Below are 21,653 nucleotides of genomic sequence, written 5' to 3'. Positions count from 1 at the left end.
GTTTGGCTGCTGTGTGAAAGCTGTGTATAATTCCACTATTTCTTGACTGTGTTAAATTGATATATATGTCCTATTAACATACTTCAGGATACTGGGAAATGCTGCACTTGGTTTGTGACCTGTGTAGTTGAATATACTCACATTAACTTTGGTTTTGAAACTGTGTATCTGCTCTATGTCGCTGAGCCCTAAAACATTTAATGTTGTGGTTCTGTCTCTGCTCATTTCCAGCCACTCTGCGTGCATTTGGTTTCCTGGAGCAACCACCCTCTTTAAGGACTGAATTAATCTGCCAGATCTTTTCAGGCTGCCGTTATTTAGAGGTTTGAGCTCAGATAATAATTCAGTGACTTGGCACAGATTGCGCCTTAAGTTCCCAGCACTGCGGCTGTCCGTGCTGGGTCTAATTTAAGACGTCTCTACAGCAACACTGAAATATGCTGGTTTGATGCTGGCACACAGTAAGTGGCACCATTTACATTCAATGGGATAATGGTTTCCATTTCATGTTGGTTAAATCGGTAACCAGCAAGAAATGAAAACCATGACCTCCCTGCAGTCAGAGGTTCGCAGCATCCCAGAAACAGTGACACTGTCGATGGTTTGTGAAAGGTATTTGTTCATCTTGATTTCTGAATTTGTGGTTCCAGTGTTCACCCTAATTGACAACAGAAAAGTCCCTTCAGCTGTGATAAAGTGTGGCTCCAGCACGCTATTAGAAGTCTCATCAGGGATCGGGCTGAAAGTCTTGAGGTCTGCAGTCCCTTCTGTTGGTGAGTGACATTCACAACCATTTATGACTGATTTTTCCCATTCGGAGGGAACCTGAACCACTTCCATGTTGCTGGAAGCAGACTTCTTATGTTAAAATCTATCCATCCAGATGCCAGATGCTTTTTGGTATACGCCCTAAAGAGACTAAAAATTGAAACCAAATTTTCCAGAATCGCTGAGAGTTTTATGTTTTTAAAGTCCATCTGAAATTAAACTGCATCCTTTTGTTTTGCTGCAGCACTGCTGTGTTCCCACAGATTAAGAATGGCTTGCACTGCTCAACCAGGAGACGTTTTGTTATTCAGGACATATCGTGGATGTTTTACTTTGACGGCTGACATTCTTAGGCCCTATATGGTCGGTTTCCATGACACAAGACCGTGAATACAGACGTTAGCAGACGTAGGGCACTTTACCGCTCCGGGACGCCAGGTGGCGCTGTAACTTGCCAACAATGCTAATGTTCCTTCGCTACAGTGCTAATGTTGCTAGGAGCAGAACGACAAATTTTGAAGTTCCGGGGGAGTGATGTATGAAGTGAGGGTGAAAGTGTGAGCTTATCAGACCTTTAGTCCACTCCACATCTCTGCTTAACGTGGACTGAACTATCGAGTAGGTCCGTTGGCATTGTGGGTAATGTAGGCGGCGCGTTTTGACAAGCATGCGTGGATTAAGACAAATGGTACAATTGGTTCTGCTTAATCGATTTTGACAAGGGCAAATTACGGGTTTTTAAACTAGCCATTGTGTGTCCAACAGTGCTATAATGCAAAATCGGTGGAGTACTATATGGGATATTAAAGTGAGATATTTAATGTCTGTTTTAGTCTGTCAGTCCGCCTTTACTCCACTGAGTCGAGCACGTTAGTCTGATGTTGCACTGCGGCTGTGAATGAGGACATGGAGATGACAAGACTAATTGAGATTGAACTTGACCTGTAAGACAGGTGTTTATTTTTACCATATGCTGTACATGCTCACCAAGAAGTTAGCAACTGAGAAAACACAAACCAGAGAGCAGGATTGGGTTAGTTCATTTCCATCCAAAACAATTTTATTGTCCTCCAAACTTTTAAGTTTTACCCTGTGATTTGGCGTGTTCGCAGAGCCAAAAACATACATTGCATTTCTTCAGGTAGCAGTGGAGGCATACAAAGATCTTTTTGACCGAGAGAAATTAATGGAAAGAGCAATACAGGATTCTCTCCTTCAAGTCACATGATAAATAATCTTTGCATTCATGAGTAATGGAGAGAAGATTAATTTCAGATCATGGGAAGCTTGAGAAAAAGCATCTGGTTGTCTGTAAAAGAGAGAGGAAAACAGAAAAAGAAAAAAAACAAAAACAAAAAACAACCGTGTTTTTTCTTCCATGTTAGAAAAGGCCTGAAAATGGTCACACTGAAGACATCTCTGTTTGCCTCCAAGTTGTGTAACACCTTTATGTAGAGCATCTGTAGTGTACATAAATGGACACTGGATATGCATTTCAAAACCATAGTGCCCACAGTCTATAAAGCAAGGTCACATGACCCAAAACATGTGATGTCACACAAGAAGGGGGAGGGAGTTGAGACTGGACATGAATGTAACCAAATGCAGCTTTCAGTTTGTTGTGTGTGTGTGTGTGTGTGGTGCAGAAATGCCAGTGACGTGGCACTCAGCACCATTAATTTACAGTTACTCAGGTGTCTGAACAAAAGACCTCCCCATCTAGTGACTGTGCAGTTAAAAATGGGCACATGGTGATTTAAGCTCATGCTTAAGTTGTGGTAAACCATCCAAGCACTTTAATTAATAACTATAAATACACAGCAGCGTTTTTATCGGAGAGGTTTCCATCTGCCTCCTCTCCCTGGGTGAGTGTGTGATGTGTTTGTCTCTTAAACGGCTAACTACGTTTTGCTCATCTGCTAGAGGAAACACGGGTTATGTGGAATTGATTATCAACTTTCATATAGATTTTTCTATAATATATTTATATAGTTTTCTTTCTCTCACGCACCCACCACGCTTGCTTGCTTTCACATTCTCTCGTCTCACTACTTTTATTCAATGTACACAACGTAATAAACATGGGGTCGAGTGGAGAGCGACAGAGCTGAAATGACAATCACGGAGAAAAAAAAATAATAATAATAAAACAAAGCCAAAAATAACTGCAGTCTTTTTTGTCATCCATTGGCAGTTGGACCGACTCAGCAGTCAGCCAGTTACAATGGTGGTTTGAGGGGAGGGAGCGGCCATGTCATCAAAGGGGCGGCGCAGGAGGCTCTTTCTTCGTTGGTGCCATTTTAGTTGTTGCTTTCATCGTCTTGGTAGCCGGCGTTGTCTCCTTGAGGTTGAGGTTCTCCAGTGCCACGTCCAAGGTCATGACCTCAACACATCCCATGGCCTCGAAATCAGCGAAATTCCGCAAAGAGCCGTGACAGTCGTCCTCGTCCTCGGAGGAGGAGGCCGAGGCGTCCTCGTCAGGCAGCAGCGTGGACAGTAGCAGCTCCGTCACAAACAGGCTCCTGTCGGCCCACTGGGCCTCGCATGCCTGCCTCTCTGCCTCAGAAAGCCGCGGTTCGCTCAGCCTGCAGGGGGATGAAAGGATCATTTAACAGCTGATAAGACAAGACAGATGGAAAGCAAAACAGGTGACAGCAGAGAATTAAAAAAAACAGCTTAAATATCCCCTCCACGTGTTTTAAAAACATAGAAATTCTCTAGAAGTTCTTAAAATTACATGTGATCCTCATTGAAAATTCCATGATCTAAGAATATGTAAACACTGTCAAACTTCACTGAGAAGTCAATTCTCTCGGTGTGCAGTTTGGTTGGCATGATACACATTCATGATACACAGGTGACTTAAATGTGCCATGATGAAGCAATGTTACAGCGAAGGCAGGTGATGAATGCTAGCAGGCAAACAGATTTAAACAAAACATTTTTCAAAAAACAGCTTTGTAAATGTTTTGAGGGGAAGGAAATGCATTCAATGTTTGTCAGATGACAATATACAAAACCTGTTTTGGTAATAAACACTGTATGGAAACAGAAACTTTGTTTACAAGAGAACTCCAGAAATCACGTTAGAGAGAGCACCTGGGAAAACTTTCCCCTTCAACAGGCTTCTGGTGTTCAAATGTGTGATTTGGTGCAGTGAAAGCAAAACATTCAAGCTAAGCAACAATAAGCACATTTGAGTGGAGGAGTCAAGACATTTAAAGATAAAAAAGAAACAACAATCCCACCTGCTGAGTAGAAACTGGGAACTATGTGCATTATGCTGTGTGTTGGACTCAGTTGGACCCGGATTGGGACTGGGGTTGGTATTGTGATTGGCGCTGGGGTTGGGGTTTGCGGCGGCTGAATTGGTATTGAGAATTGCATTGGCTCGGCCGCCACCTCGGGTGGCGTTTCGGGCCGTCTCTAACTGCTGACGCGCCGCCTGGGCCTGCTGACGCTCCAACTGGAGTTGCATCTGAAGCTGTTGCAGCTGAGAGGCCGAGGGGCCGGAGCTGAGCTGGCCGCCCGCTGAACGCCGCACCCCCGACAACTGGGATAGCAGCTCTGGAGGATCAGGATGGAGAGGACAGGACAGCAGCTTCATGTCAGAAATGGTGATTGCAACAAGGAGCAAAGAGCCGCTCAGTTCAGTCCTGTGCTACTACCCACAACATTTGCTCAATACTGGTAAGGGTAATACCATATGGATTTTTTTTTTTCTTTTCAGTTGATACCAATAACCAATTCTTATATGCTTCTCGTGGCCAACATGGACAGATAACTGATGATTTCACATTTTTGTATTTTTGAAAGATGCAGTGAGCAGAAATTCATAGTTAATATTCCACAGCTTTAGTAAGATTAGTCGTATTAAAAAAGTTTTCCTTCTTTTCTGAACCCCTGTGCACTGCAAACTGCTTTCTACTACTACTTTCATACTGTCTTCCTCTGAAACTGTAAATAAATAAATAAGTCCTAATGGTGATGACATGTTTGGCCCTCTACACTGTCTACACTGGCTGGCTCTACTCAGACGCAGCAGTTCGACATAATGAGCAACATCAACAACATACCGCCACCACATACTGCTTTTGTTCAGTGAATGAAAACAATTTGGCTTCGTATTATCAGCTATAATTTCATTATCGGTTGATGGCCAATAAAATCAATTTCCCATTATCAGGTCAGTTCGATATGGACTATGTTTCCTTAACACCAGTTAGCGTTAAGAACGGCTGGCAGAAAGCCAGTACACTAGTTTAATAGACAGTGTGTGCAATAAATGGCAATAATATGTTGGCCACAGTTTTTAATCCCCAAAAACTAGTGATAATGAACTACACTGTCACAGAGCTATAACCAGACAACAGTCTAGTGGTACGGCTGTGCAACCTCTGATCCACAATCAAAAGTTCAGCACTATAGCTCAAAAGCCACATATAAAGACCCTCAGCAGCAAAGTCTTAAGGCTGAAGCTCGTCCAGTTTAACTTGTACAGTGAAAATGGCGCAGCAGGTATATCGGGTCATTAGAGAGGAGGGTGGTGCCCCGTTTGTGAGGCAGCCTGAACAGGGACCCTCATTATGGCACAGCTGGAGCTGACATGGCAAATGCCAAGCACTGAACCGGATTAAAATTGGGAACAGGATAAACAAGGAACTGCCACAGCAACAACTCTAGACTAGCTTTAATTGGACACTGACACACAAAATGGTCGTGTATCATATCTATGCTACTGCAGACAATTTATCTGTGGCCGTGTGAGAGACAATTTATATTATGACACACTGTTTTCTGTCTGACCTACAGAAGCTTCTTGTTCTGTGCCTCACGCAGAGCCTGTAACTGTCTCTAACATACAGACATGTCAGCATGGGTTTATCATGTTAACAAGGATTCCTCATCTGTGTGTGTGTGTTGTGTGACTGACCTGCTATGGGGTCCATGGCCTCTCTGCTGTAGTTGGAGCTCTGTGAGGAGCTCTGACTGGTGGAAAGCCCCCCTGTGGTGCTGCTGGTGAAGTGCATGTTAGACCTGCGGGCTCGCGGACCCCCCAGCCCGCGCCCAGGGTGAAACATCCTCCTCACATGTCGCACCCCACTGGACTCATCGTGAAGCTCACCATTAAGGAACACATCAAAAGCTTAATGGTCCTACTCATGATCTGTATGGTTCACATTATTTATTTATTTACTTTGATTACTTAATTATTAAAACCCAAGATGATTTGTAATTTTTGCTTGTAAAAAAAAAAAAATGTAGTTCTGTTCTGTATATCAAATGCTCACTACACTCAGACCTTCTGAACCAGCTGCAGTTTACTCACATATGTGCCACCACCATGAACCCACACATGGGACATCACACTGGGTACACCCACAAACAAAATCTCTGGCCATATTTTGGAGTTTAGGGTGCATTTGTTCTATCTGTTTGATTTAACTGCATTTTTGCCTCTTTTGTTATCTCCACAGCACATACTTAAAGTACTCTATAAATAGACAAGCCACTGTTGTCAGTCCTCCGAGTCTATTCAGAGTGCAGCTCACAGAGTAATTCAGTTCATTCTTGACAGGCAAACGTAGATGCTGCCATTTAAATGCTTCACACAGCTTTTTAACTGATACAAATGAGATTCCAAAAGAGACAAAACCATTTCTCAGTTTTCTTCACTGTCTGCTTGAGAGGCCATCATCTCAACTCGTCTAATTCAAACTGAATAACAACTGAACTCTGTACTTTTAAAGCTACTGACTGAATCACATCAGCACGACCGAGCAGTCTATCAATTTATGTTAAATTAATTAGTGTCAAATGGCAGTACCTGAAAGTGAATCTCGGTGACTTAGTGACTTAGTATAGAAACAAATAGAGAGAGTCAGACTACATCAGCCATGAACCAAAAACTGTCTCATGTGCGGTTACACTTTTTGAAACCCAACACAGATGACACTTGATGCAGTATTTGTTCAGTGAAATACAAAGCTGGTCAGGGAAACACGACTAAACTATGGAAATACCTGGTAAATGCAATATATATATATATATATATATATATATAAATATAAATATCACACTCAACAATACATTTCCTAATTGCAACTGACTTATTTCCCACTGCCAGTAGAGGAGTCTGACTCTCTGTTTTGTCTGCTCTGGTGTGTCATGTTCAACGTCACAAACGCACTGGGAAATGGAACACTAAGAAGCAGCAGATCACATACATTATCAGTTTGCGTCTAGAAAACGATAAAATTTGCTTGTTGTTTTTTGTTGTGATTTGGAAACCTCCATAGAAGACTTTAATGTGATTAGCCAAATGTCAACAAATATCATTTTCAATAAACAGATCCTCCCTGGTGCACTAATATGTAAAGTGACAAGTAATGTGGATGACACGAGTAGCATCGCTTATTTCACACAGCATAAGCATGAATATCTGAATAGTCTGCACACGGAAACCTTGAAATATCTGTTCTCTTCACACAAGTGACTGAAACACAAATTCAGCTCATATTTTCTATAGTCAATATTTCAGCCAGGTTATGGTCAGGTCTGTGGAGGGGTGAAAACCACCTGAAAAGGATATTAAGTCTCTGGGTGCTCTGTGTTCAAGTGTGAGATGAGCAGCAAAGTCATCTGTCACATGATTCGGGTCACCACCTGGCAGTGCTGCACATATGGGGCAGATCTAGAGGACAGGAAGAGAGAGCGTACATGTTAATCTAAGCACATTTCACTGCTCAGCATTCACCAGTTGTTGCTGGATCTTCCTGAACAAACACTGAGATAACTACTGTACAAACGCAATCTCAAGAAAGGTCCAGCTATGTGTTGAGTATGTCCAAACTCAGGACTGATTTTAAATGTTTCATAGCTGGTGGTGGTGGTGGTGGGTTAATCTGCTGGCTGAAGCTCTGCTACAGTCACATGGTACTCAATTAATATGCCTTAACTAAACAAAAACACTTTCAAAATGCACACTAATTTCATTGTACAGTGGACATTTCACCAGTGTGCATAACAACATTTAAGTTTGCCACTCCAATATATTTCATGTTAACAGCCCAGACCTCTCTCAAGCAAGATTGAGGAATCTGCCAGCTCAAACCAGCGTTTTCTTGCTGTCAGAAGATCAACAGTGAACATCTATAAATAGAGCTGCACAGTCTGCCTGACATCACTTGCAGTTCAGCTGACATCAGAACTAAGCTTTGACACTGTGAATCAAGACAAAGAATAAAATGTGACATACTACAGCCTACAAACCAGCAAGCTCATCTAACGTGAGGGACAAGTCTCAGATTCAATAAACTCAATTGAAAATAAATTCTGAGGCATGCAAATACACATAAAAATAAACATGAATTTAAATGTTTCCAGGTTTTAAGATCTGTGTAAACATATAGTCAAGCTTTCATAGATGGCTGTGTGTGAAGCTTCAACACACAACTCACCACTTCTGTGGAAGTCTCTGTGTGCTCTGCAGCCACGTGTTCCTGCAGGGATATCTCTGTGTATCCCATCCTGCCACAGTAGGGACATGTGAAGGCCTGGGGCTGTTCCACCGAGAACGCTTCTCCACCATAGTACAGGTCTGAAGGGGGATCAAGATGGACATGGCATTCAGGGCAAATATTTTGACAGACACATACAAATGAGGACTTATTTGTGAGCTTGCACCTTCTGCTGGGTTTACAGCAACAGTTTGTATTTTTTCCAACACATTGCAAAACAGCATTTCAAATGTGTGAAAGGCTAAATACCAAGATATTTCACAGTACCATGAATTAGTTGTAAAAGTGGTTGCCCAAAAGCCAGAAAAATAGTCCATTCAGTCAAAACTAAGGTTGTCAAAAGTACTGATACTGTGATACTTTTCAACCAAAGACTGCACAGACATATCATTATTTCCAAAAATATAATATATAACTAAATATAGCTTACTAAAAGATATGTGCAGGTATATTATAACAGGTCTACTATAACGCCAAGTTTACCAGTCATTAATATTAACTGAATTTACAGCATGTATGGTTTAATTGGGATTGGAAGATCTCCCCATAGTGCTTTGACAATATGTTATATTGGTGTTGAGATAAATCAAACCCAGGACCTCAACAAAACACTCTCAAAATCTCCTCAGGATTGCTGGGTCAAATGAGTCTCTGCTAAGCCACTGGGGAGCAGCACTCCTATCTGAAAATAAAAGCCGGTACCAGCAAAACACAACATACACTATAACAGTTTTACTTATGCAAGCTTATTAACATCACCAATGGGAGGTTTCCATGGACTGACCATTGTAAAGATTTATTCTAATTATGACATGACAAATAAATGCTAGGTCTTGATTAATTGCAACAACAGTTTGTTCTGTCACCCAACACACCATATGCTTGCGTGTACACACACACACATGCACACAGCTCTCCTGAATACAGCCAGATGAAGTCATACCATTTTTCTTTTTTTTGACAGTTCAATGCTGAAACTCAGCAAAGGATAATGTCTGACTGACATACACTGAGGTGATAAACCACTATGAGACTCATTTTGTAGATAGCATGTGTCCGGTTTGGGATTTATCTTAAGAGCTCAAATGTGATATGCAGCAAATGCTAATACACTGTATTCAAGTGTATTCTGCGCACTCTGCTCATAATTAACCTGATGACAATATCAATTCTACTTACCAAAGTCGACTCGAGTTAATATACACTGCATGGGATGCTCTGTGGTGTGTCTAGTTGTGGTTGCACCGCTCTCATAGCATGATGCACACAGATCGTAGTCGTAGCAAATTAAACATTTGTATCGTCGACCTCTGAAGTTGCCTTTTAAACATGCATCACAGCTGACACCTGAGGGAAGAAAGAGATGGCATCTCAAGAAAATGCAAATAACAAAATATTAAAAAGATAGGTGGTGAAATGTGTCATTCTAATTGGCAGAATCATGAAGATCTGCTTGAATTAGGCAAACGTCTGTCTATTGTGCATGGTATGTACAGATCATGAACAACCTCGAAATACAATGCAATCTATCAAGGTTGCCCTGCAATAAATACTACATCCTTCTACAGTAATGTTTAAACTGCATCAGTGGCAGGAGTTGATTCATCTCTTTTTGTGGCACTGCTGCAAAGAACAGGAGTACATTAGATTTGCTGTTCATTGTGTATTTAGTTGTTTTAATTGCATATTTGCCTTTGTCATGGTGATGAGGGGATATGGCTGAGATGTCATCGCCTCATTTGTGACACAAGAAGGCAATGTTTAAAAAATTAATCCAAATAGATGTCTCTGAGTAAACTAGAAACAACACCTTTTTTCACATTCTCCAAACAAAAATGAACATCAAGCGTCACATGTGTATTTACTGCAGGGATTTTGTACTGCATCATGTAATACAGGTATGTTACCGTGCCCACACCCTTAAGAAACCATCTAACTAACCAAGAGACTTGTAGACTGTAGACTAATGTCTGCCCCATTCATCTTAGAACACCTCGCTCATTCATAAAGTCATCCTCTCCACTATTTATATTCCAACACAATATATCAACAGTCTAATCTAATCAGCCACATGATTGGTAAACTGGACCCTCTAGGTTTAAGTCTAGGCCATTCTTGATTGACTAGGACAGTCGTGCAATCTCCTGTATTGTATGACACCAGCCTGTTTAAACTCCCTCTTATCTCCATTCATAGCAAGCACTCTGTAAAAGCTCAGTGTCAACCTGATCTCGCCGTGCAGCGGCTGGCATCTTGCTGTTACAGAAACGTTAATGACAGTAGCACTTACATCTCAGACATAAATAACCTGATGGCTACTGACAGTAAGGTTGTCAACAACAACAACAACAGAGGAATGGAAAGTAAAGGCCGCTCAGGCCTGACTAACCTTCGCTGCTGGCTGAGTATTTAACGAATAAACCAGCCTCCGTTAGCTTAACTGTTAGCTGACAAGCTTGACAGCTGCTGTTAGACTTTGTCTAACTCATTTTTTTACTGGTTGGTGAGCTGAAACATCTATTGACAATATTAACTGACGTCTAGCTGACACGAAGAACTAACTTCAAACGCAACAAGGTTGGCCACAAGGACGAGGTGAATCTTGGTTTGCTAAACGTTAGCTTGCCAAACTGGAATATACTGCCCAACTGATACCAGAAAGAGGGCTAAAACTAGCTAACATTAACAATATGACAAGCTACGACCCCACAACGCCACTAGGATTTGTTGCTCTCTTATGTTTCCTATTCACGGCACTCCCCCTTGCTCTCCAGCTCGTTAACCTACATAACCTATTACCAGTTAGCTTGCAGGCTAGCTGGCACACTTAGCTAACGTTAACTAGCTTCTTCCGTTTATATGCCAACGTTGCACTGGTGTACTGACGCAGACTGGTGTCCATTCTTTGAAACATAAATAATCTGTTACAATGTCCGCTGGTTTAGATATACAGTTTGTGGCCGCCATAATGGGTCCCCACGAAATTACACTGCAACCTTGCTGCACTAGTCAACGCTAGCCAGGATGGGCTGCAAAACAAAATTCTCGGCTAGCTAACGTTAGCTAGCGGTGCTCTGCCAACGTTTTTGTCACAAACACCGAGTTGCTCACTCTGTGTTGGAGTGTATTCTTACCTTCATGACGGGACATCCTATGAACACTAATGCAGCCCCCTACTCGGGCTCCCTGGCTTGCAATACAGAATAATATCAGTGAAGAGAAGAGGAGCCGGGGTAGGCTGGCTGTCCCTGGCCTCTTCCCTCATGAAGGATCCGGTCTGGCTCAATGCCCCCCTCCGCCTCCTGCTGTGTCACTGTCCGACGCGATGCACTCTGTCCACACAGCGGCGGTGTTTACTCATTTTTGGCACGAAGGTCGCCATAGCAGGTGAGTTGCAGAGATATTGCTTTTAAAAGAGCTCTAAGAGTACCGCACAAAAGCAAAGATTTCTTTTTTTAAAGATTCGTTATGAGTAATAAATAAATTGAATTACAGTTTTGTTCTTTCTCCATCTTTGCGGATAGTTAGAAAAACTCCTCTCAGACGTGTTTCCTGTACCTGATAGGGCTCCATCTTTGTAAGTATTGTATGTCTTACTGTAAAGGCTACAATAGGCTTCACTGTTTGTTTCAATATGTGTATTGTACAGAGGATTGACTGGAAAATAGTACTGATTAAAATTGAATTGAACTGAACTGAGGCAGACCTTAAAACAGAGATTAGATCTTTATAGGACAATTAAACCTGAAAGTCTGTCACGTCATATTCTGAGTAGGCTACATAATAGTTAGACCTGCACACCATAAGATCATTGGCTACCACCCGTTAACCTAAAAAAATCTTCCTGTTCTGACTGGTATTAAAAATAACATTTAACAAATAATGGCTTAGAGTGATAACATTAAGAGCATCTCTGAATGCTTTAATTTAGACAGAACTTATGAAAATTATTGCAAAATGCAATTACATATGCACTGTTAAGCAAATAATAGAGATGACCGTTTGTGCAGACCTGGAATCCATCTCCCATCCGCTCTCTTTATAAAATGCACAGCCGCTTACATCATGCAGGGAGCTTCCTTATGAAACAATGGAACTATTCATGTATTAAAAGGTGAATGCATGTCCTCCTCAACTCAGTACACGGAGAAACACAATGGAAGGTACACAAGTTTAAAAGTTATTAGATTTAGAGGGTTTTGCGTTTAAAGTAAAAACCAAGGAGCACACTGAACTCAAAAGCTCAAAACTCAGTGATTTGCAGACCTTGTTCTGACTTCATGGTTCATACCTGAGGTTTTTTGACAATGACTTCAGGAATGAGTCAGAACAAGGTTACACAAGATAAAGATAAAGTTAAATTATACTATCTCTGCTGCCTGTGTAGGTTTACTTGATCGTTTGAGAATTTCACAGGGCCTCATTGTTATTTTTTGCCAAACAGACCTTGCAGGATAAAATCAGGATAGGTCAGCATAGTGCAGAATCAAACTGGCACTGAGACTATGCAGCTGGCTGTGGTGTGTGGACGGAAAGAATAACAATACCCCTACATGAGAAGTGACTTTAACTTTGAATTAAATATAACTGCCAATGTCTGACATCAGGCCTGACCAACAGACAGATTCTGGGAAGACTTTGAATTTTGCTCTTATTCCTGAAAAAAAAAAGGAAGAAAAAAAACACTTCTTCAGAAAGAGCTTTATCACTGTGATGTTCAGAAAAAGAAATAAAAAAAAAGGAAAACGTACAATCAAACTTATTTAGTCATTTTGTCACAAGCCAGACCAAATCCTCCTAAAACATAACATTTTAAATATCATAAGTTGACAGGTCTCAATGCCATTTGGAATAATAAATTGTGTGAATTAAATGAATGACTGTGTCCTCAAAGATCGGTTCAGTGTATTGTCAACATCTCCTCAAAGAAATTACAGGAAATTACAAGAAATACAGGCTGTATCTTGTGATGCAATAACAACTGGCACACTTCAGAGATCACTGATGTCTGTCAATTTTACACTTTGTACTGTATTGCATCACCTCCTCAGCTGAACTCTAGTGCCCTCTCCGGAGGCAGCATCACCCACCTTCTGCTATGTTCTCACAAGTGTACAGAATATCTATTAATACATTGGTAAAAATAGCACAAGTTATTTTGAATGCTCCTTTATCACGCACATCCCTCCTTTCCTCTTCTGAAAGGGACATGTTTCTAACATTGAAGCTTTGATTTTAAAAAAGTTTGATTAAAAATAATTATAATCAAGTCAGCCCAGGTCATACTGAGGATTCAAGGAGCTTTATTGTCATTTCACACATGTAGACACATGAGGTGGAACGAAATTAGTTTCCCTGATCCTGGTATAAGCCCAATAACCAATACTAACTACTATCAATATAAAATAGCATTATATACATATAAGAAATATAAGCTGGTAAAACAAAAAAGAATTCAAATAAATAATTTGTTCTTATTATACAGCCCATTTAATCAAAAATCTAAAAAGAGATAGATAGATAGATAGATAGATAGATAGATAGATAGATAGATAGATAGATAGATAGATGATCTAATGATCTGAGGAATGACCCCTAGAATAGTTAAATGTCTTCTTGACTGACTCACTGTTGTCACCAGCAGCATGACTTTGTAGTGACATTGTTTGCAAAGATGCGTAAAACTGTTTATATACCAGGTAAGCTGGGTCTGCTGCGTGGGGGGGTTCCTCATGTATGTATGCAAAACAGTGGTGTTATTGTAGCAGAGACCCTTGCGTGAGGGCGCCCATTCTTCTCATCAATTGAAGCCGGTCGGTGAGCTAAGCTGATGGTTTGGCAGCGCGCCAGGCAAAGAGGACGATGCTTTCAGGGAGAGCCTTGTCGCCATCCCCCCACCTATGGGTCGGAGCCTTTTAAATATTGCCATTGTGGGTTTCCCACGTATGATACTCACCAATGAGAGATGTTTTTTTTTTTCATTATTTACAGGTCTATTACTGTAAGATTTGAAACAAAAGTCTTCTCTGGTGGCGCCTCCTCGTGTCAGTGTGTCTCACAAGCTCGTCAACTGTTTAGTCATTATTTTTGCGCGTTGTTTGAATCCAGTTGGGAAACAAAGGTGTGCGCCGGTTGACCTTCATACCAACAGTGAGCTACTGGATATGCTTTACGATGCTCTTGCGTCAGCTGTACACACCCCACAAGGCGTAAAACGGTCACATCGTGAGACGTCTACAACTTCATTCAGCATTGCCACGCCTTCAACGTAAAGAATTGGGGGCTTGACCAATAAGATCCACGATAGATCAGCCGATGATCAGATGACTGAAAAGGGGAAACTATTTAAAACTCTAATCACACGCTTGATCCCGGTTTATACATTTCTTGAGCGGTGCGCACCAAAACGCACCACCGGCTCTGTTGCTCTTTGTTACCAGTGGATCTAAACTCCCTCACCTACCGCGCTCCCAACAGCATTACAAAAAATATATTTTATCTTTCCGGGAAACTTGTAATTCCTCCACACTCGCTTGTGACTGAGAAATGAATCATAAAGCTCTATTACTGTGGATTTTCCTACAGTGTGCTGCTGTGCTCTTCTCATCCGCTCTTGGGGAAAACGCTGTTCTTAAGGGTAAGAAATTGCTTTTGTGTCCATTGCTTGTGTCCATTCATTTCTGTCATTCATTTCCTGCCCAGCTTCGAAAGAAAGTGTCAAAACGTAACATCATACATGTTAAGCGGGGCAATAACGCGCTTGTGGAGATCTACGAATGAAAAATATGATAAGTAGCTCAAACCTGGCATTTCCACACATTAATCTGTTTAATTAATCCGTATTTTTCGGGCTCTTGGGGCGAAATTACAAATGCGAACAAGTGTGGCGGGCAGAGTGAACCAGAAAAACGGGGATGGATTTAAAAGACACGACTGCTACGTGTCCTTTTTGGGAGAGCAGCAGGAGTCTTGACGCAGAGCTCCAGGTGGAGGACACACAACGCCACGTCTGTGTGGACTATTTGGAAAGATGTTCCGCTGAATCCGCGTTTTACCGCGGACCGCTCACCACCGTTTTTACTACCGAGCTGAAGTCATTTTGGTCTGTGTGGCCCGCTACCAAAGGGTGTTGAGTTCATGTTTTAAATTCAGACCTGACGTTTCTCCTTTGCGCGGCTACATTTAGCAAGAGTGGTATTCATTCATTCAACCCCTTCATCGAGAATCAAACAAAAGAGACCAAACAAATGCCTTTTACTAAAATCTATTCGGGCCGTGTACACTTAAAACAATCCTCCATATCCATCATTTATGTGTTGTCTTTTTCTTTTCTCACTCAAAATCTTTGGTTAAGATGTTGGCATCTTGGCATTGCTTCCAAAGGCTTCTTGCGTCAGTCAAACGCGTTAATTATACCGTTTTAGCTTCAGGCCCGAGAGCGGTGTGTTAAAGTCAGATTTAATTATACGATCTTTGACTGCAACTGTGTGAAAGACGGGATGAAATAAAGAACATACAACGGTGACATTTTGGCTCTGCGCCTGCGCCCCCGGAACAACCTGCACTCAACCGGCATTTATTTTAGCGCATTTACGCTGCAAAAGCGAGTTGATCTCTTTCTTCTGCAAGTGTGAAGCGTGATTGGCTGGATTGTATGTGTGTTTTGAAATAGATTTTTTTTTTTTTTAAATTGAGGATCTTTTTTTACTAGATCAGGAGAGCCAACGTTTTCTCACGTGTTTTGTGTCATTGTTCCCCCCAGACAGTGGATTGGATGAGTTGTCAACAGACAGCAAGGCTCTCTATGGCACCATCAAGTATAACATGAGGAAAAAAAATTTAGATCTGGACCAAGAGGGCTGCTACCTGCAGACTGGCAAGAGGGAACGTCTAGAGGAGTGTGGCTTCAATGTTACAGCCAAGACCATCTTCATCATCCACGGCTGGACGGTACACAAGTTGAAATTTGTACTCTCCTTATCTATTTGCAGTCCCTCTCTTTCTCTATATAGGTCACACTTTACAAACTGCAACCTTCATCTCTGACTCGAATGAAGGGAACTTCTGTATTGCATGGATGGAAGTGCTGTCTCTCCAGCCTGAGTGCTTGTTGATTGTTGGAATTTATCATGTGAATGTAAGCTAACAGAGTGCAGAGTATCAGAGAGAGGTCACCAGGTTAAAGTAGTCTGGCTGAATTTTCTGTTGTCTTTTGTTTTGTTTTCCACAGATGAGTGGAATGTTCGAAAACTGGATGTCCAAGCTGGTCTCTGCAGTGATACAGCGTGAAACGGAGGCCAATGTGGTTGTTGTTGACTGGCTGTCGATGGCTCAGCAGCTGTACCCTGATGCAGTCAACCACACCCTGAGCGTTGGTCTGGATATTGCCACCATGCTCAACTGGCTTCAGGTGTGTAGAGTCATTTATACTAAGAAAGTAACTTTGTGAAAGTTTGCTCCTATAAATTCACGTTTGAGTGGTCTGCTGGAGCTAAATGATCAAACGCATGCTTGGGTTTCTATTTAGGTTGTTCCAAAGGAAGAGTGAGCTTGTCATCTGCAGTGGCACTGTACCAGTTCATTGTAACATTTGACCAAATACCGCTATACCTTCATGCACATGTTACCAGCCACCTTTGACATATCTTGGTCTTATAAAACCAAAGGGGCCTTTAATGTGTTAAGATGAATGTATAAATGGATCTCTTAAATTATCTGGTGTGACAGGATGTGCTGAATCATGGTGTAGTGAGTGATCTGAGCTGTCCTGGCAGTCAAGTCAGTAATGCTGAGTGACAGAAGAGCAGGTTTAGTACCTGAAAATCCATAACACCCGTCCCCCTTCTGTCTTACTATCAGAGTGATTTACAAGATCACAGCCTTTTGTGAGCATGACAGAACTGTCTAAACGTTTGAAGAAGTGAAATGGTATGTTAAATATCCATTCTGTTAACCTTTTAGAATTAGGATGTTCTTGGAATTCCCACATCTCCCTGAGGCAGGAGCTCAGTGTCTTTCTGGTATGTTGTCTCCACAGCTTAGGATATTTGATAGTTTGCCTCTTTAAGTACCTTTTTTAGATCAGTACTCATCAGAGTATTTAATAAGGAGACAAAGACAACAATTGCCATTCAGCAGGACTGTCACAAAATTGGACCAGTGCACAAATGGCAAGTGAGGCGAGTTTCAGGCAAGCTTCCACGTAGTTGTAAACATGCACAAAGAGTATTTCATGGAGACAAACTGAGACAGATGGTGGAGGCGCTGTTGCATGGAAGGGACTGACAGTAGATTCTGTCCGGGTTAACTGAGCTTGGCTCAACTGCAGGCATGACTGATCATCGCTGGCCGAAATCCAGGATTTGTTCAGTGTGCGTTAGTGCTCATGGTGGCAGCTGCTGATGTGAGTGTTGTACATTTTTCTTCTCTAACAGGATGAGCAGCAGCTCCCTCTTGAGAATGTGCACATGATCGGCTACAGTTTAGGTGCTCATGTAGCTGGCTACGCAGGAACTTATGTACGAGGGACCATTGGTAGGATCACTGGTAAGTTGAGTGCAAATGCATCTGCAGTGAGTGCTCCTCAAAGATGGTGCTGCGTCAGTTTAGTGACCCTCTGTCTCATTTTTCATTCTTGACAGGTCTAGACCCAGCAGGACCAATGTTTGAGGATGTAGATGAGCAGAGGCGCCTCTCCCCAGATGATGCTGACTTTGTGGACGTTTTGCACACATACACTCGAGAGGCTTTGGGTGTCAGCATTGGGATACAGCAGCCAATTGGGGACATTGACATCTACCCCAATGGTGGTGATGTGCAGCCTGGCTGTGCACTGGGTGATGTGCTGGCAGTAGCTGGAAGTAAGTTCTTAATAAATGCCTCTTAAACAATGTTGCACTCATCTCCATCCATCATTAAGTTGTCCACCTATCATGGCAGTATAGCTATCGTTGTGTTCTGTTTTACCGTATACAGTATACCCACTTGCCTTCTTCCTTCTCTCCAGATTTCATGGAAGTGATGAAGTGTGAGCATGAGCGCGCTGTGCACTTGTTTGTGGACTCCCTGATGAACAAGGACCACATGAGCTTTGCCTACCAGTGCACTGGCCCCGATCGCTTCAAGAAGGGCATCTGCCTCAGCTGCCGTAAAAATCGCTGCAACAACATTGGCTACAACGCCAGAAAGATGCGCAAGAGGCGCAACAGTAAAATGTATCTGAAGACACGTGCTGAAACGCCCTTCGGAGGTGAGTTACTGTAAGGATATGACCTGGAAATGCGTTGCAGTCAGTTTTATCTTTTATTATTATGGAGTTTACTTGCCACAGTAAAACTGATAAGCAGCACTACCATAAATCAGATCATAAATAGTCTGTTATATTTTACCTTTATATCAAGTTATCTACTATTGCACACAATTCCATGATGGATCAAACATTAACGCTGTTTTTGGTTCTCTTTTAAGGCTATCACTATCAGATGAAGATGCACGTGTTCAACAGAAAACAGTCAGATAACGCAGATCCAACCTTTCATGTAAGGTTGTACGGAGAGCATAATGATACTTCAGACATATCTGTTGATGTGTAAGTACAAAATCTAAATCCTTCCTGCAAAACTGCCTGTGATATTACAAAGTGGGCAGACTATGTGGAATATTGACATCTGACTCTTGTTAGTTCAGATCTTTTCAAATTGCACTCATAGCTTTGGACATAAATGACATGACAAGATGTTTAGAAAGCAGACAGCAGCTCAGATTTTTCAGCATGATATCTGCTTTAGTTACTCAACTATTTCTTTGATGTAATTGGGGCAGAATTAAAATGACTGATTTGAGCACACAGCTGCTTGAACTTTTGTATTCTGTTTTCATGACACCTGACTTAACCTGATCTCTCCTCCCTTCAACCAGCCATGATGGCATAATTGGTCTGAACCTTACCAACACCTTCTTGGTGTTTACTGAGGAGGATATTGGTGACCTGCTGAAGATCCGTCTGAGCTGGGAAGGAGATTCTGATTCCTGGAACTCGGTTTGGAAGAACATTAAGAAGACGTTCTGGTCCTGGAACACAAAGCCTCTCAAACCTGTACTGGAAGTTCGGCGGATTCGTGTGAAGGCTGGAGAAACGCAAAAGAAGTATGTAGGGGGAACAGTTGTCTAGACACCGGGATGTATTTTTCTGGACAAACATTTCCTGACAATTCTTCTTTCTCAGGTTTACATTCTGCGCACAAGACCCTGCAAAAACTGAATTTTCGCCAGGGGAATCAATAACTTTTGTGAAATGTCGTGATGGCTGGGAAGTGAAACCAAGAAAACGGTAGGAACATTGATAAAATGATGGATATCCTGCATGAAATAATATTTGATTGAACTGTAAATTAAGAGGCTGTATTATGCAGTGCATGTGATTATTCCTAGTAACTGAAAGCTGTCTTGGTTGACAGGCTGCCCATGTAACAACTCAGCACTTCCAACAACCAGTGCACCATCACCTTGGGGGACCCAACATGGATCAGCAAGAAGCACTTTTCATAGGACGAAGATTGATCAGAGCACAGTGGGAAGGGCTTGACTGGATTGCACCAGGAAGGTTTCCATTGGTTTCGGAAACAAGGACTCTGGGGTCCATCCAGTTTGAGAGCTGGAACATGACGCACAGGCTGGAATCGAAGGGCTGTCCTAAACATGTTAAGATTGCCAGAGGAGTTGCAGGACATCCTTTGTATGGACTATTAACGTAGAATACAGATCTGTGCTAGTGGACATACACCAGCAGTTGTAGTCGCTGTACTGTACATTTTAAGATATTTTTTTTTCTTTTTTTTTTTATTTATGAAAAAAAAATGGAAGCACTGCGAGACCAATGTTATTTATCGGAGGATATCCCGTGATGAGGCATATGTTGAATGCGTTTCTCCTAGGTGTGTGTGGTAATGTATGTGTGTGTCGTAGTTACGTGTGGGTGTTTGTGCTTTTTATGACCAAGAAGTGTGCCTTTCTGCTGAGAGATTATTGATACACTGTATAACTGAAGGAGATACCTGATCTCATTGCACACTATCTTTCTGAGATTCTGAGGTCAATGTATGAGGCTTATTTGGTGTGTTTATGTACATAATGTAAATTTTTGTTGTTTTGTGTTCTTTCTTTCTTTTTTTCTGAAAAATAAATTCACCGGTTATTTGTAGAAACTGTCGTTTAATTTAGCTGTCACAAGTGTTTAAAGACTTCTGGGCTTGGCTGTGATGTGCCTCAGTAAGGATGGGTTTAGTTCACTGTCGAGTTCATTAATAATAGTAAACTGGCTCTTTCACAAAATCGGCAACATGTAAGCTAGGATTTGCACCACAAGCTTACTTCCTTTCCAGTTAATTTTTACATTTCACTAGTTTAACAAATTGTTTACTGGAACACACATATGAGCTTTTGAGAGCCTAACGGGGTTGCAGTGTGCGGTGACAATAATTTGTGAGATGTGATGCTGCCACCTTGTGTGACCAGCGATTTGTAATATGTAAATGTTGCTGATGCCTTAGTGTCACTCAAGCTTACTTGTCCTGTTGGAATGAGATTTTGCAAGGGAAAACACTACATTACCAGATATCTCATTAGGACAGTGACTTGTAAATGTCCAACATCGACAACCTTTTGTTTTCTATTCTACTCGAATCATGTACCAACGTGGAAATTAATTTATTTTGCCTCTTAAGGCCTTCTTGGCGCTCATTTGTACTCCAGGCAGTTTTTAAACTGGTTTTGATGCAGCCTCACATTAATGCTGATGTGTCTACATGACCCAGATAAGCAAAGAAGAGTGGCTATTTCTGCATAGTGATTCTTAATACCGGTCACCTGGTTGAATCCCTTGCATAACAAGTGAAATCACATTAAGAAATAAGTAAAAAAATTCTAACTATTTGTATGGCAGAGAGCAGAGGATGGCTTGAGAGTAGCAGAAAGTAGTCTGGTAGTGCAGCAGCAGATTCTGTACTGCCAGACTGCAGCAGAGCAACAGGCTTATAATGTTACATTTAAGTCAACCTTACTGTCACGCTCTGTCTTGGCTTATAATAATAAAGCCATAACTTTACGAGAAATGTTAACTTACATTTTTTTTATCAAAATTATGAAGCAACCAAATGTGTTAGCAGTAGGCTTAGATGTAATGTAGGTGTATGAACATATGCAATAAAATTTAACTTGTTTCCCCATCATTGTTTTAGAGGTAATAATCCTAAATAACCACCAATAGATACCTCATTACATTACCTGCAAATCTCTGTCTTTAAACAAGGAAAATAGAATTAAAAATTTGTTGCAACTTTCTTTTCACCGGCACCAACAAATTCTCAT

At 41.5% G+C, this 21,653-nt stretch overlaps 2 protein-coding genes across 3 annotated transcripts; one reads left to right on the top strand and one right to left on the bottom strand.

Moving 5' to 3' along the window:
- Nucleotides 1–1,693: 1,693 nt before the first annotated feature.
- Nucleotides 1,694–11,619, bottom strand: LOC124058602 (E3 ubiquitin-protein ligase KCMF1-like). Its single transcript, XM_046388043.1, has 7 exons — nucleotides 11,423–11,619; nucleotides 9,468–9,635; nucleotides 8,229–8,368; nucleotides 7,361–7,462; nucleotides 5,702–5,882; nucleotides 4,017–4,335; nucleotides 1,694–3,353 (listed from the first exon to the last, which is right to left on the bottom strand). Exons 1-7 carry the CDS (start codon nucleotides 11,436–11,438, stop codon nucleotides 3,026–3,028), a joined length of 1,254 nt encoding a protein of 417 aa, XP_046243999.1. The 5' UTR covers nucleotides 11,439–11,619; the 3' UTR covers nucleotides 1,694–3,025.
- Nucleotides 11,620–14,409: 2,790 nt separating this feature from the next.
- lipg (lipase, endothelial) lies at nucleotides 14,410–20,491 on the top strand. 2 transcript variants are annotated; one of them, XM_046388035.1, is made up of 10 exons: nucleotides 14,410–14,925; nucleotides 16,051–16,238; nucleotides 16,519–16,698; nucleotides 17,723–17,834; nucleotides 17,930–18,148; nucleotides 18,295–18,537; nucleotides 18,756–18,876; nucleotides 19,206–19,433; nucleotides 19,513–19,617; nucleotides 19,745–20,491. In XM_046388035.1, exons 1-10 carry the CDS (start codon nucleotides 14,835–14,837, stop codon nucleotides 19,755–19,757), a joined length of 1,500 nt encoding a protein of 499 aa, XP_046243991.1. In that variant the 5' UTR covers nucleotides 14,410–14,834; the 3' UTR covers nucleotides 19,758–20,491. The 2 variants fall into 2 exon arrangements, with proteins under 2 accessions (XP_046243991.1, XP_046243992.1); XM_046388036.1 differs by lacking the exon at nucleotides 14,410–14,925 and having other exon boundaries at nucleotides 16,096–16,425.
- Nucleotides 20,492–21,653: the final 1,162 nt, after the last annotated feature.

This window comes from Scatophagus argus, chromosome 4 (assembly GCF_020382885.2).
Source record: "Scatophagus argus isolate fScaArg1 chromosome 4, fScaArg1.pri, whole genome shotgun sequence".
NCBI classification, from domain to species: domain Eukaryota; kingdom Metazoa; phylum Chordata; class Actinopteri; family Scatophagidae; genus Scatophagus; species Scatophagus argus.
The sequence above is the reverse complement of the archived record's forward strand: the minus strand, read 5'-3'. Positions and strand labels throughout refer to the sequence as shown.